Here is a 16216-nt window from a genome sequence, read left to right as displayed (position 1 = left end):
GGAACAAAAGAAGGCAGAATGGGGAAGAGATTATGGCAAAAATTAGAAGGGGCCCTAGAAGGATGAGCCGGAAGATGTGGTAGAAAATATATGAAGAAAAGCAGCTGGAAACAGTACTGAAAGGCAAGCAGACTTGCTGAGGGACCCTTCCTGCTGCAGGTCAACTCCTCTTAAATAAACCAGTGAACAGAGCAAGAGGAGAAGTAGAGAATGAACCCCCCCAGGATCCTGTGTACATAATTACAATGCAGAGACATCAGATATATATATATATATGTATGTATATGTGTATATATATATATATATATATAATATAGAGAGGCCCTTCTGCCTCTCTGTCTGGCACAGAGGGAAGATGTAGGGGGACGGTTAAGGCTTGAGGGAAGAAGAGGCTCACCCAGCTTTCTCCTTGTGGAATTGGGAGGCTAAGCCACCAAGAGTAAAAATTTAGAAACAGCCAAGGCCCATCTTTAAAAGTCCACTCATGCTGAAGAAGGTATGAAAGGGTTAGATCAGCAAGAGAGGGGAAAGGTGAAAGGAGAAACTTAATGGAGTCAGGAAAGGAAGAACACTGGTTGAGTAGACTGGAAAAAGGGTGGGGGTAAGCTCAGGGCTCACTCCACATCATCCCATGAAATGCTTATTGGGGTTTCAAACCCCCTAGATAGGGTTGGCTTAGGGACAGAGTCCAGCAACAACTGAGGAAAATACTGGGCCAGCTCCACAGTGGAACCAAGCCCGACGATGGATCTGGGGAATAGCACTAGTTCCTTTTGCTCTGTTGAGACATGGCTGTTTATACCAAGGTGGGGAGAAAAACAGCCTTCTCTAAGGGAGAATATCACTGACCAAATAGAATGAGAGGAGACCTGTAACTGGCTCCATAGGCCTGGGAGGTCAAGGAAGTGCAGAGGACAGGTGATGAAGTTCAACATGGAGGAGGGAAGCCAGTGTCCCTACCAGACCCAGCATGGATGGGATAGAAGGTCAGAAGTAGGCATCCTGTCGTGCCCCAGCTGCCGAGGTCCCATCCCCTCCATCTTGTGGGGGTGGAGAACCGTCTGCCTTCCGCCGAAGGGACATCTTCCGCCCCTGGGCCTTCTTCTCCTGTTTCTGTCTCTCCTTTTCTCGCTCCTTCTCTTGCTTTTGCCTCTCCTTCTCCTGCTTCTGCCTCTCCTTCTCCTGCTTCTGAAGCTCCTTCTCCTGCTTCTGCCGCTCCTTCTCCTGTCGCTTGGTCTCCTTTACCTGTCCCAGAGGTGTGCTGTTTCCAGTTGGTGAGGGCAGGGAGGGGTGTAGCCCTTCAGCTGTGACCACAGGGCCTGGAGCAGGGCCAGCACTGGCTCTTCGAATAGGGAGGGGTGGAGAAGAAGAACCTCCACCTCTGGAGGTACGACTTTTGAGGCCTGGAAGGCTGAGGAGACTGGAAGATGGGCCCAGAGGGGGCTGCTGTCGCCTGCGCTCCTCATGGATTGCCCTTGAGCCATGGAGCCTTCTGGATGGTCTGTACTGAAGTTCCCCTCGGGTCTCTCTCCACTTCTTTAGCTGTGCTGCATTTTCACGCTCTATCAGGGCCTCTGTCACAGGGAGGTTTGTTACCTGAAATGAGAAAAGTGGGGAATGAGGCATGTGAATCCCAGGAACAGCAGAGGCAGCATTGACAGCCAGACTTGGCCAGCTCCAGAAAATACAGAGATGCTGGGCAGGACAGGAAGGAGGCACCTACTTCATTCACAAGGAACTCTTCCTGCATGCATTGTTGAGGTAAGTTCCTCAGTTGCTCCATGGTCTCATACATTCCCTGGCAGGACCGAAGCTTCTCTACGGAGCCCAGCGTATGCCGAAGAAGCACCAGAGCCACTCGGAAGATGATCTTGACTCCTGAGGGAAAATTAGGTGTCAGAAGTCACTAGAGAATAGAGAATAGAAGACCTAGCTGATACCAGAGCTCTTACTCTTTTAAAAAATATCCAGGTCTAAATGACTCTCTCCCTTTCCTACCTTCACCAAATAATAAATTTTGTTTTGAGGATTTCTGTTCTGGGTCATCAGAAAGACTGATGATGAGAGTTCACTAGCAACTGCTACAGAAACCATTGCATTCTAAGAATGGCCTAACTATGTGCTGGCACCCAAGAATATTGTGTAGTTCTCTCAGGGATAGCTGGGTCAGGGGCATCTATGAAATGATCAAGACTATGCAAGAAGAGGTACTAATATTAGCTGACTAATGGGAAAAAGGGGAAATTAACAAAAATTTACTCAATATATATGATGCATGCCAGTCTCCAGGTTCACTCTCACCCTCTTTTAGAACCTTTACAGTGATAAAAGTAGAAAACGCTCTTGAAACCAACTTAGTAAAGGGAGTCAGTGTTGACAATGCATGAGAATAAACGTTAGTGAGGACCACAGGTCTAGGAAAAGTCCCCTAATCATGGGTACCTTCACAGAAGAACATGTCCCAAACCCGGAGAACTGAGGCCCAGGGCAGAGTTCGGGCAAAGATGCACATGAACCACTCAGTCATGTAGAGAACAGGATCAATGCGCTGACGCCGAAGATGCCGGTGTGCTAGAGGGGAAGCCCGCCGAAGAAGAGCAAAGAAGATCTCCCCGTCCAGCTGGATGGCTTCCTGAATAGTGAGCAAAGAGATGGAGATGAAATGTTCACAAGCTAAAGGCAAAAAGATTCAGTAACCTTCCTCATCCCAGCTGCTCCCTTCCAGCCTGCCTTAGGTCCACACCCTTTCTCTTCTCTTCTTTTTTTTATTTTTTTACATTTTTAAACCCTTAATTTCTGTGTATTGGCTCCTTGGTAGAATAGTGGGAAGGGTGGGCAATGGGGGTGAAGTGACTTGCCCAGAGTCACACAGCTGGGAAGTGTCTGAGGCCAGATTTGAACCTAGGACCTCCCGTCTCTAGGCCTCTCAATACACTGAGCTACCCAGCTGCCCCTCTATTTTTTTTTTTAAACCCTTACCTTCTGTCTTAGTTCCAAGGGAGAAGAACAGTAAGGGCTTGGCAAAAGAGGTTAAATGATTTGTCCAGGGTCACACAGAAAGGAAGTATCTGAGGCCACATTTGACTCCAAGATCTCCTCCTGTCTCCAGGCCTGGCTCTCTATCTACTGCCCCTCCATCCCCTGTGAGAAGCCCAAGTATTACTCACCAGCCCCGCACTATAGTAGCCAGGAAGGTATTTGTCACATATCTGTACCAAGCACCAGAAAGCTTGCTGGAGAGGAAAAAGAGAATTTGAAGAACAGGGTACTTCTCCCCACCCCCATTTCACTGATAGCCCAGTGTCACTCCCCATCTGCCCAACCCAAAAAGCTTCTGGAGTGGTCCAGTCAGCTCTCTTAATACATGCAAAGTATTGTCAGAGGCTCCAGTTCCTCCCACTGTCCAACCCTAGGTCCCTCAGCCCGGCACTCTGACCTCAGCAGGCATATGCATGAGCAGCACAGCTGCCACAGGGGCCTGGGCCTGGCAGTAACCCTCATCAGGCCGATAGATGGTGTAGGCTTTCAAGATCCGATACAGGTCTTGCTGCCTGCAGGCATGGGAAAGGGAGGAATGTTACCATGGTAACTAAGATTCAATGGTTCTGAGAACATCTGTTTCAGACTGCCCCAAACTTATCCTAAGAACCTTCCTACAGCACATGCCACACGAGCCCCCCTTCTCCTCAGCTCAAATCTGTGCTGTATATCCACAGCTACCAGATTAATCTTCCTAAAGCATAGCTATGATTGTGTTATACCCACCCACCTACTCAAAAATCTTCAATGACTTCTCCCTATTGACCACAAAATAAAGTCCAAATTCCTCTTCCTGGTTCTCAAGCCCTATCTTTCCAGTTTTATATCCTTCCCTCTCCTCAGATACTTCAACCAAACTAAACTACTTACAGTAAATCAAGAGAGAGGTCCTTAATTTTTCTCTCTTCTTCTGCTTATACTATTCCTACTACTGAGAATGCTCTCTCTCTCTCATTTTATCAATCAGAATTGTGCCCATTGTTCAGAGTCCAATTTGAATGCTCTTCTAAGATTCTTTTCCTAATTTTCTGGCCAGAAGTTCCATAGCATTCTGTATCTCTCTTATAGCACTTAACCATACTCTACTTTTTATTTTATTTATCTTTTCCCACTACTAATCTAGGTGCAGAAACCAATTATATTTCCATCTTTGTATTCTGTAAAGCACTGAGTAAAAGGGCTCTTAAGCTGTATCAAAATTGTTGCTGAATGAAACTCTGGCCAAGACTTTTTTTGATTGTCTACTGTCAACCCACTCCTAAATCTTACCCATGACCCCCTCGAGCAGCAAACATCTCATGAAAGGGGAATTGTCGATGCAAATCCTTCTCAATCACATCCAGCCACTTAGGGTCTCCTGGGGCCCGCTCCAGCTCCTTTGATAAAATGTACAAGTTATATTTCTCTGTAGCAGTTTCCCCCCATTCTACATTCAAGAGAAAGCTCTCTAAACCCTTCTTCTAAACCACAAATGAGAGCCTTGACTTGCCCAGAAGACAATGCAGACCTGGCATTCTAATATATTCTCCTGAGAACCAGCTGCCATCCATACCTCAAATTTACCAGGATTTTGATCTAGGAGCTCCTTGCTGTTGGACAAAAACTGCCAGGCTTTGGCTCTAAGGGATGAGGGGATGCCCTTTCGGCATCGCAGCTTCACCTGGCAGAAAAGAGATATGAGAGGGAAAGATGACATGTGAAGTTAGACTTTTACTCAGCTGAGAACAGCCCTTATGGTCCATTCTACACTAGAAGAGACCAATGATTCCCCTCAGGGATCATCTTATGGTCAAGTTAACCAATCCCAAGCAGGGCTGATCCTAAGTTTATCTCAGACAAAGTAAAAGCACTAGTGCCTTATAGTTACACATTAAGCATATGCCATTTTCATACCTTTAATATGTAGCACTATGTACTATCCAATGTGCCAGGCTGATCTTATTCCTACCCATAACTTTCTCCTAAAGACTTAGAGATGTTTTTGCTTTTCTCCCACCCTCCTAATTGCTGGAGAGGTTAAGGGTCAGAGAAAAGGAAAGAACTGAAGGTTGCAGGTCCTCACAGATAAAAGGTATATTAAGCTTCAACCCTGCTCTCCCCATTTCATGTACCTTCTGAAAGCGACGAGATAACCACTTATCCCAGTTACTGAACATGTCCAGCCACTTTAGCTCCCGCTGACGGGCCACATCAACGGGGACAGAGCTTTCCCTGGGGGAGAAAGGAAAAGTCCAACTGATGTCACTCCAACCATAAGTTTCTCTATCCTCTCTTCAAGGAGCCTTCATACTTTTCCTTTCAAATCTCCTCAGATTCCACAACTTCCTATTTTTAAACCTGGACCACTATGTCCCTGAGGACCTAGTCCAAGGAAATGGAGGCATCTGGGTTCATTCCATTGTGTAGGAGGAAGGGGAATAAGGATAACCAGGATCCTGATAGAGGGAAGGAAGGAGTCACAGCAGTCACACCCCACACCTCAGGAGGGAGTGACTCAGACCATAGGAGGCAGGGAACTAGGAAAGAGGGAAGGGCCTGAGATGAGGAAATGGAGAAGGGGCACCCATACTCCCTTCTCCTGTGAAGACCTGGAAGTCTTTGCTCCCTCATTCAGTTAAGTTTTGTTCAATGTTCACCTCCCCCTAAATCATACTCTACCTCTACCCCTTTATTCTTTTTGTGACCTCCTACATCAAGGCAGGAGAGAAGTAAAGAACACAGAATTGGCTCCATATATCCTGGTACCACCCTCCAGGTTAAAGTCACCCTTATCATCTAAATCATACAGAGGCATTGCGGTTTCTTTGCCTGAAAAAGGCTACAGATCTCCATCACAGTCTGCAATCCAACTAGATTTTTAAATACTACCCCCTAATCAGCTGCTATATTACCCTTAAGCCAATAAGACCTAGTCTCCCACCTATGGCCAGGTTTTAACATCAGAGAATCACAGACTCAGAACTGGAAGAGTACTTAAAGATCTAATCTAACCCCCCTCTTTTTACAGACGAAACAAAACAGACTACTGAATGACTTGCCCAAGGTCAACATGGGAAGTAGGGGAAGAGAAGAAACTAGAACTCAAATGATCCAATTTAGAGGCCCAGTGTTCTTTCTCCCACATCACACTGCATAAAACACCTCTGAGGGAAGGTCAGTATGATTGAATTAAACTTCTTGAAGTTTAATTCAAAGCAACTCTCAATACTGTCCAAGTCTGAATCCCAAGTTGGAGGAACCATGGAGCTGACAAGATTTATAAATATCACCCTCTCTAAAGGCTTCTTTCTCCCCATAATAAGAGTGTTCCCATGGGGTCCCCAGTACTCACAGGCTTCCAGAGTACTGGCTGCCCCCCAGGAATCCATACTTGTCTGTCTTTCGAAGAGCAAGCCCGTTGATCTCTGAGTCTGAGCCCATGGAGCTCACATCATCTGCCAAAGACTCTAAGGTCCCTGACATGAGGCTCACAGAGTCCAGGTAGCTCAGGCTATCTGGGGCCTGCCCCCGAGGTCCTTGGATTCCAGGACCTAAACTAGACATGGAGCCCAGGTCCTGGGAACCTTCAGTTGGCTCTGGGGCTGGGGTCACAGTTACCATGGCTACTGGAGTCTCACAGACCACAGGAGACTCTGTTCTTGTCCCCACTGGCACTGCAACAGCTGGACCTGCCACTGCCACTGCTACAGTGGTTTCACCCATTGCTGCTGTCCCTGTAGCAACTAGCCCATCTGTTGTCAGTCCTGCTGTTATAATAGTAGCTGGTCCAGTTGTTCCTGAAGCCACCACCATTCCTGGTTTGGGCGCAACAGGCGGTTTGGCTGTCACTGCACCAGAAGATGTTACAACAGGCACAAGGGTTGAACTCTCTGCTGTCACAGACACAGGTGCTCCTGAAAGGGCCAAGTCAGCTAATCCAGTGCCCGGATCCAATCTCGATGCCATCTCCGATGCAGTCAGGCCCATTGAGCTGGTGACTAGAGAGTCACCTACAAGGGCTGTCTCCAAGTGTGCTGATGTTGCTATTGCTGCTTCTGGCTTGGCTACTGCAGAGTCTATCACCATCCCAGGGGTCACAGCACTGATGGGTAAAGCTGTTCCTACTGCTGCCACCATTCCTGGTGCCACCAGCCTGCCATGAGGTTCAGAGGCTGACCCTGGCCCTGGCTCTGTCCTTGGGATTCCAGTGGTTTCAAGGCTGTCTGTCCTCCCCTCTCTAGTGGGGTTGGGGTCAGGATCCTGCCCAGAAGCTGAGACTGAAGCCACAGATTCCAGAGTCAGTACCACCACCGTGCTGCCACCGGCCCCTGTTCCCCCCGCTGGCCCTGGTGATCCTGCAGAGGCTGGCGGAGGTGGTGGCCGGCTCCCGGGGATGCCAAGAGGGGGCCTGGGGCCAGCTGCCATCCAGGCCGGGCGGGCCTCTCCAGGGGCCACCAGAGTGACTGGAGAGGAGGTGGCCGTGGTCACTGGGGGCCCTGGGGCCACCACGAGCACAGGCCCAGTCCGGGAGCCCCGAGGTGGCGGAGAGGGGGCCACTGAGGCACCATGGCGGCGTGGGGGGGCCACCAAGGGCGCCGGGCCTGTCTCCATGGCGACGGCCCCGCTCCAAGGTGCTTCTCACATCCCCCCTCCCCGGAGGCTGGGCCTGGGGGAGGAGCCACCCCACCCACCGGGAGGGAAGAAGGGAGGGAAGGAGGGAGGGGGCAGAGGGTGAAGGGCGCGGCCTAGCCAGATGGCGGGCGCCCAAGCTGGAGTGAGAGGGAGGGGAAGGGAGGGAGGGGAGAAGGAGGAGGGGGCCGCACAGGGCAGGCGCCTCGCGGGGGTCCGGCTCGTGCCCTCTCACCCTCACTCGCGCGCTAACTCTCTCCCCCCTTTGGGCTGGTGGCCGTCTTCACGCAAGCGCACAACATAGTTAGCTGGGCGGAGCACTCCCCCCACCACCAGCGCGCCAGTAAAACAACTAGCGCCTGCGTGAAGTATAATCCCGCCCACCTAGCTTTCCCTAACCCACCCTCAAGGGGATTCTAGCCAATCATTTGAAGAGGGAAAATAGTGCCTCTACCAATCATGGGTAAGTAGGTGGGGTCCCAAGGAAGAGGAAGCAGGGGTGGGGGCTGTGAGGGAAAAAAATGCATTGGGAGCCAATTAAAATGAGAGGCAAGGCGGAAGAAAGGTGGGATGAAAAAAGTAGCCATTTAAAAAAAGGGCGTTGGCAACTTTTGACCAATAAAAATAAAAAGGCCAGAGTTTGACCGCGGAAGGACAAGGAAGGGGTGGGGTTTGAGAGGGAAAAGGTAGGTCTTTGAGTTTTCGAGCTATTAGGAAAGGAGAAAAGGAGCGACGTGAACCAATGAAAAAGGGATAGAAGGGAGAAGTAGGCAGGGTCAAAATTGACAGATGTGATGTCATATACGGGAGGTGATTGTCGAAAGTATAACCAATAAAAAACCTTAAAAGACCCGTAGCCGGGGGGGGGGAGGGGGGAGGGAAGAGAAGAAATGATCGCTAGTGGGCGGGCTAATCGTAGGAGGGCATTCTCCTTTTCAGCCAATGAATGCGTTTTCACAAGGGAGAGAAACTGACAACTGTGACAACCAATGGAAATTTCGGGAAGGTCCTGCGGCTGCCAGCGGGAGTGGCAGCATTGGGGACAGGCAGTGACAGTCTGTGGCAGGTGGCGGGAGGGAAGAGTAGATGACGGGTGACAGTCGGGGACAGCTCAGGAGAGCCCCTCTGCACCTCCTTCTCTCCTCCCCCCCTCTTATATAGCCTTATATACGCCCTTATATCTCAGTACAATGCTCTGCACACAGTGGGAGCTTCAAATATATTCGATGAATTAATGAATAAATGAATGAATGAATCTCTGGCCCCGGAAGACTTTTTTAAGACTCCAAGTATCTCTCTTCCTATTGTGTTGATTAATTCCAGCATTTAGCACACTTCTTGACTTATAGTAGGCACTTAGTAAAAGATTGCTATCTTGATTGGTCTGCAGCAACACTGTCCCCCAGACCCTTCTCCCTAATTCCATTCTCCACCCAGAAGTCACTTGTCCAAGGCTCCCAACTCTCCAGTCCACTCACTCAGCACCCCACTATCTCTAAGAACTAATTCTCCAACACTCCCCAACTTTCCTGAATCCCCTAAACGTTCTTTTTTGAAGTAATCTCAATCTGCCCAGAATTCAGACACACCAGGGGTCCCAACCATCAAGCCCCTGTTCTCTCCAAGATCCTATTTCCCACTCAGATTCAGTTCTTCCAAAGTTCCTCAATTCCTTCATCTTTCTCTGGAAGATCCCCTTCTTTTTAATAAGCCCCAAGTGCATCCAGGCCCCCAGATTTCAAGGCCTTGGGTTTCTCCATAATACTCTGGGACCAAATTTCACACCTAGAACTAGAGTATTCAACCACCCAGCAGCACTAAAACTCCCTCAATTGCTCTGATTCTGCTCTGGAGAAATTCTATTTTCTATCTAGAACCCAGGTATCCAATCCTTTATCTTTCCAGTCTCCACCTTTTCCCCCATCTAATTTCTCCTTGGGATGACTTCTTTTTTTCTGAAACCCATGTCCAAACTGGAAACCCCCATGTCCCTTTGATTTCTTTTTGAGACTCCATTTCCTATCCAGAAACCAGGTGCCCTGCCTTTTAGATACTAAAAGAAGGAAACTATAGACCCCTCCAGAATATATTTCTACCCTCACCCCACTATGATTTAACTCCCTTCTCTCCACCTCATTGAGTGCCTGTTACCCATATAAGGTTCTGCAGCAGTGGGGCCCTGGGGCCAGGGGATAAGGTGGGAGGGGAGGGTTGGTTAGAAGGCCAGCAGGGGGGCAGCTGGTGCTAAGTTTAGGTGGCTCCTTCCCCCACCACCACCACACCCCCCCCCCATCAGAGACAACAGGTGGACTATCCCCAGTGCCCAGAAAGGAAAATGTCTTAGAGGCATTAGCAAGGCACTGGGGGAGGGGCATTCTCAGAGAGGCAAGGAGCATTCCCCAGAAAGGCAAGTTCCTGCAAAAGGCAGAGGATATTTAGGGGCCCCTGGCCTCCTGGGCCCTATCTATGAACTTAGGCCCTGTGTCATCTCCCTAAATTTCATTTCCTCTTCCATTAACTCTCCATCCTTCTGATCCATGGCTGCTTCTCTCTTTCTTGGGGTAGTTGACTGAGTCCAGGCAGAGCCATCTCCTCAGACTGTGTCCTTTCACTCAGGTCTCTCTCCTTTCCCCCATGTAAGGCAAAACAACCTTTCAAAACTATTTATTTGTCAGAACACCTTAATTATCATATCCTTCTCTAGCTTGGGAACTTTCAATAGATTCCCCCCAGGGCTCATAAGATCAAGACTGAACCCAAACTGCCATTCAAGACCCTCTTTTTTCTAAGCCCAACCTCCCTTTCTAGCCCAACTATCCACTATTCCTTAAAGGAAGGAAGAGAAGGGAATAAGCATTTATTAATCACCTACTATGTGCCAGGCAATTTACAAATATTATTTCATTTGATCCTCACAATAGCCCTGAGAGGTATATGCTATTATTATCTCCACTTTACAGTTATGGAAACTGAGGCAGAGAAAGATTCGGTAATTTGTTCTAAGACACACAGCTCATGTCTAAGGTCAAATTTGAACTCGAATCTTCCTGACTCCAGGGGCAGCCAGTTGGTAAAATGGAAAGAGTGCCAAACCTGAAGTCAGGAAGACTCATGTTACTGAGTTCAAATCTTGCCTCAGACTAGCTATGTGACCCTGGAAAAATCACTTAATTTCTGTTTTCCTCAGTTTTCTCATCTGTAAAATGAACTGGAAAAGGAAATGGCAAACCACTCCAGTATCTTTACAAAGAAAACCCCCAAATGGGGTCATGAAGAGTCAGACATAACTGAAACAATTGAACAACTTCCTGACTCTAGGCTCAGCACTTTATTTTCTATGCCACTATACCTCTGCAGGCAGGAATTCTCACGTGTTCAGATTGGGGCATCTTTGCCAATATTGGTCTCCCAGTTTTCACTGTCCTCTCCCTGTCTCTCTAATCTGCATCCATCTGTCAAATCCCATCTCCTCTATAGAGTCTTCTCAGATTAATGCATCTCACAATGCTCTTTTCTTCCTCTGAACTTCAATTTAGCTTACTATTGGGAACATACATGTGGTACCTCTAACATGACTTCCTGGTATTGTTAGCTCATCCTTGTTATGAAAATGTTTTGCTTCCCGGTGGACTCCTTGAGAAAGGGACTATGTTTTATTCATTTTTGTATCCCCTTTACTGCCCAGGAAGCCACTGACTTCCCTGGTTTCTCATTCCATTCCAAATCTAGTCCCCCTGAATCTTTGTGCTTCCTGGGAGATAAAACATCCCATCCTGACTCTTATCTGCCACACCCCACATTCTGCCTCTCCCCTTGCCCCTCACAACTGGTACACCCATTTCTCCACGAAGGCCATGCCAGAGTTAGAACCATCCCTAAGATGTCCCTCCATCTCCAGTTGCTTCCCTCCCCCTCACTTCTCCAAGAAAGGAGCGGCCTGTGAGCTAGAGCTATTTCGGTATCTTGGGTAGCCATCTGTCTCCCCCCTTCATCCCTCCCCCACATAGGCCTTTGGCTCCTTCTCTACTCAGCCCCTCCCCTCCCCAACTCTAAGGCTCAGCTAAGGTTACCCTGGTATGTTAAGGGCTCCCCTGGGTGGGGTATATAACCCCAGAAGAATTGTCCGAGCCTTGTCACTCTGCTCCGATTCCTCCCAGCGTCCCACCAGAGTCATCACCCAAACCTACAGAGTGAAGATATGGTAAGTGAGATTTCTTCCCCCCTCCCCACCCTATGACTTTCAGATACTGATCCCCAGGACTGTTAAATTAGAAGACAACTTTTCCAAGGGGCAGGAACATTTTCTGAAGAAATGAGATAGCTAAGAGGATAGTTCTTTGGGGATGAAGGGAAAAAAGTTTAACCTCTTAGAAAAATGTCAGTAACAAAAAGAGGAATGTCTCTAACGTGATAAAATATCAAAATGTTGAAGATAGAAATAAACCTTTGAGATCTCCAGGTCCAACCCCATCACCTTACAGATAGAGTAACTGAGCTCAAAGGGGCATATCATGATTTGCCTAAGGTGACATAGTGAGTGAGCAAAAGAGCAGATACTATAATTCAAAGTGATGGAGAAAGATCTATAAAAAACAGAATAGATGAAACATCCCCTACTTACTCACTCCCACTCCCACCAAAAAAGACTATCAGAGATCTCAGCTCCAATAACACTACGTTGCTCTTGTACTAGAAAATATATTCTACTCCAGTAACTGTCAGTGTTACCTCTAGGATAGTATCTAAAATTATTCCAGTAATTGCTATATTAACACTTAGAAGAAATTCCCTCACACCCCCATCCCACCCCTAGGCCCCTTCACACACCTCTAATATTACCTTGAGATTAGAGGATCATAGAGCTATAAATAGCAAGACAGTGTTTGCTTTAAAGCATCAGGACCTGTTCAACTTGACCTCAGGGTACATCAGGTCAGAGAGGTTGGAATCTTCCAAGGCCAGAAAGAAAACCCCATCAGCATTACTGGAAGAATGAGATAGAGTATTTACTTGATAACCGTCTCTTACCTCCACCTCCACTATTGTAAGACAATCCAGTTCCCTCCCAGAGAGTTATTCTAGGAAAAAAGGAGGGGGGAAAAAAAGACAATCAAACTACTCCAGACAATTGTCATGAAATCTTCACTGTACTCCCTTCACCCCTACACACACACACACACACACACACACACACACACACACACACACACACACACCACTTACCTGAAAGGAGAATCCACAAGCCAGGCAGTAAGAAAATGGGATTTTTGAACTTGAGGGCATAATAAATAGGTCCTCTCATCCCAATGCCTTTGTTTTAGAGATGATGAAACAGGTCCAGGGTGGGTGATTTGCTTGAGGTCATGAAGCTAGTGACATAGGTCCCTGAAGTACAACTCTGATCCATTCCTCCTTCTGCTCCCAAATCTTTAGCAACACTCAACTGCTTACAGATGTACTAGAGCATACTGGGGTAGCGGAACTTCGTGAAACAAAGATAGGGAAGCTAATAACCATGATCTGACTTTACTATAAGAACAGAACTCTTCTCCCCTTGGTCTGCCCTATACCATCCAGACTCACAAATCATCCAGAGGTAACTGGTCAGTCCATCTATCCAACTAAAAGGAGAGTTCTGTTTCTATAAGAAAAGAGAAGTTGCTGAGAGGGCTAAACAGACAGAGACAGACGGAGAGATGGAGGAAAAGGGCCACAGGCTCTCCAAGGGAATTACCTACTCTCCTGCCTGTAGTATGTTACTTATGAAGCTCCATCCCCATCACCACCATCACAACCACTTCTCTCCCCACCAATATGCTCCATGGACTGGGGTCATGATGAGTGTGCAAACAGAGGCCGCAAATAAGCAAAGGGCACCTGGAAGGGACAGGAGCTCTTGGAATCAATCCCTACATTCTCAATTACTCTGCTCTTTACCCCCACAAACTAACTCCTACACCAAGGACTTTAGCCTATGTTCCCTTCCCTGCTACTCTATTGTCACTGGTTCTCCAGTGATTCTCCCTAGACCTTACTAGCCTTCAGGTCCCAGATATCTGACCCTTTTGTTTGCTCATCTCTTCTCCCCACCTCAGGCACCCAAGAAGGCCAAGAGAAGGGCAGCGGAGGGTGGCAGCTCCAATGTCTTCTCCATGTTTGACCAAACACAAATTCAGGAGTTTAAGGAGGTAAGGAAGAGTTGAAGGGAGGCACTGGAAGTAGGAGGGAGGAAAGAAGATGATGAAAGAGTGAAGAATCCTGGTGCAAGGCTGTCCTATGAAGCCAGGTGTTCTGGGCCCCAGTCTGTCAGTCAACATGATCTCCTCCAACTTCAGATTCTTCTCCCTCCTTTTCTTCCCCCCTCCTCCCTGGAATGTGCACCTGTCCCAGAGTGGGGGTAGGGATGAGGGGACAGAAAGGGAGATGAAGAATTCTTTCCATCCCAGGGGCTGACCCAACAGGGGGACAGCTGGGGTATTCGGGGAAGGAATGGTACAGAGAGTATGAAGCAAGGGAGGCCTGAGGAAAAGAGCTTAAAGGAATTAAGTCCTAGGAATGAGGAAGAAGAAGAAGAGAACCCCAACACCTTCTCTATTCCTGTTTCTCAACAATTCTCTCCCTCCCTCCTAGGCCTTTACTGTCATTGACCAAAACCGAGATGGCATCATTGACAAAGAAGACCTGAGGGACACCTTTGCAGCTATGGGTAAGAGTACTCCTTGCCTTCAATCCTTAGCTCCTGGCCATTTATTATTCCCCTTCTGGGGTCCAAACACAAAGCTCCTAGGCTTCTTGGCCTTCTCTGTCTTAGCCTTTCATAGCCATTATTTTTGTCAGACTTTAGTGACTTAGCTCCTCTATTCAGTTTCTCTTAGAATCCAAGAAAGCTAGAAGGAACATTAATTATCACTGAGTCCAATCTCCCTACTTTTCAGAAGAGGAGACAGAAAGAGATGATTTAACCAAAATTATACATCCATTTAGTAGAAGTGATGAGACTCCTAATCCCATGTTCACCATACTCATGCTGGTCCCCTCCACCTTAATCTTCCTCCCAGAATCCTATTATCTAACTCACTCCTAACCACTTCCCTCCTCTGTACCCCTCTAGCCTGCCTTCCCCAGAAGTGTAATTTGAAACCTATTCTCTCCCCATTTGCCCCATTCCACCCCATAGGCCGACTGAATGTGAAGAATGAGGAACTAGATGCCATGATGAAGGAAGCCAGTGGACCCATCAACTTCACTGTCTTCTTGACTATGTTCGGAGAGAAATTAAAGGGTTAGTTTAAAGATCTTGGATATATATGCCACCCTGCCCATTGCGTGATCCTCCTTGAGGCTCCAGGATTCTGTCTCTCCCAAGAGACATACCCTCTCCCCCCCAAAAACATGGGAACTTAGCCTTCAGCCTTCCTTATCCATAGGTGCTGATCCGGAGGATGTGATCACTGGAGCCTTCAAAGTCCTGGATCCAGAGGGGAAGGGATCCATCAAGAAGCAATTGTGAGTAGTGGTTTATTGGTGTGTTCAGGAGCAATGTCTCCCTGTCTCTAAGGTTTCATGCTCTCTCTTCATTCCCTGTCCCAAGTTTCTAGACCCAGCTCTTTCTACCCATAACTTCCCCTGCCTCTTTATTTCCTTCTCTTTTGGATGGGTGGGGAGGTAGCCACTCTTCTCCAAAATCATCTGATTTATTCTCTATAACTTCTCTTTCTTTCCCAGTCTGGAAGAGCTGCTCACCACCCAGTGTGACCGATTCTCTCAGGAGGAAGTAAGTATTTTGGAGGAAGAAAGGAGAAGGAAGAGGGAAAACATCTATAATATATGAGAGGAAGGAGAGAGGAGATGTGGGGAGTGACTCCTTCTCCTGACTTGTCCTGTCTCTATCCCAGATCAAGAACATGTGGGCAGCTTTCCCCCCAGATGTAGGTGGCAATGTGGACTACAAGAATATCTGCTATGTCATCACCCATGGAGATGCCAAGGATCAGGAGTAGAGGCCTCCGGAGCATCAACTTCCCTTCCTCTGGTCCCCAGAAAGGGAAGCATTGATCTCCCCTGGATCTGAATGCCCTTATCCCCTTCAAATAAAGATGAACTTGTCTTTCTTATTGGTGACTCTCCAATATCTTTCTGTTGGAGAGGGTCGTGGGGGGAATGGGAGATTTTTATTTCACATAAAGTAAGCAAATACAGTAGACCTTGGGGTACTCTCATTTCAACCAAATGGGAATATTTTTGGACAGAAAAAGGATACCAGGAGCAATGAGCAGGAGAGGAGGAAACATTTTCCTGCCCTCACAGAATAGTAGAGCTGAAAGGACCCTTAGAGACTACTAAGTACAACTTCTCTCAATTTACAGATGAAGAAACTGAGGCACAGAGCTGTTAGCGATGTGCTCAGGGTAACTTAATAGTAAGTGCCTTAGGCAGGATTTGAGTGAATCTTCCTGACTCAAAGTTTAAGTGCCTTCTTTAGTGTACAATACTACTTCCTCCCATTGACTTTCTTAAGACCTTACAAATAGGTCCCTTCTCTCTGGATCTATGTTCATTGAAGGATGTA

At 47.6% G+C, this 16216-nt stretch overlaps 2 protein-coding genes across 2 annotated transcripts; one reads left to right on the top strand and one right to left on the bottom strand.

Annotated features, from left to right (window-relative positions):
- Window positions 1-291: 291 nt before the first annotated feature.
- On the bottom strand, window positions 292-8016 carry TBC1D10B (TBC1 domain family member 10B). The gene is made up of 9 exons (XM_044659784.1): window positions 6371-8016; window positions 5151-5250; window positions 4592-4699; window positions 4309-4415; window positions 3437-3551; window positions 3168-3233; window positions 2443-2632; window positions 1724-1878; window positions 292-1596 (listed from the first exon to the last, which is right to left on the bottom strand). The coding sequence occupies exons 1-9, from the start codon at window positions 7627-7629 to the stop codon at window positions 988-990; spliced, it is 2709 nt and encodes a 902-aa protein (XP_044515719.1). The 5' UTR covers window positions 7630-8016; the 3' UTR covers window positions 292-987.
- Window positions 8017-11744: 3728 nt separating this feature from the next.
- Window positions 11745-15761, top strand: MYLPF (myosin light chain, phosphorylatable, fast skeletal muscle). Its single transcript, XM_044657403.1, has 7 exons — window positions 11745-11848; window positions 13743-13835; window positions 14278-14353; window positions 14825-14929; window positions 15075-15153; window positions 15373-15421; window positions 15543-15761. Exons 1-7 carry the CDS (start codon window positions 11846-11848, stop codon window positions 15645-15647), a joined length of 510 nt encoding a protein of 169 aa, XP_044513338.1. The 5' UTR covers window positions 11745-11845; the 3' UTR covers window positions 15648-15761.
- Window positions 15762-16216: the final 455 nt, after the last annotated feature.

This window comes from Gracilinanus agilis, chromosome 1 (genome assembly GCF_016433145.1).
Source record: "Gracilinanus agilis isolate LMUSP501 chromosome 1, AgileGrace, whole genome shotgun sequence".
NCBI classification, from domain to species: domain Eukaryota; kingdom Metazoa; phylum Chordata; class Mammalia; order Didelphimorphia; family Didelphidae; genus Gracilinanus; species Gracilinanus agilis.
This window is presented reverse-complemented; position numbering and strand designations above follow the sequence as displayed.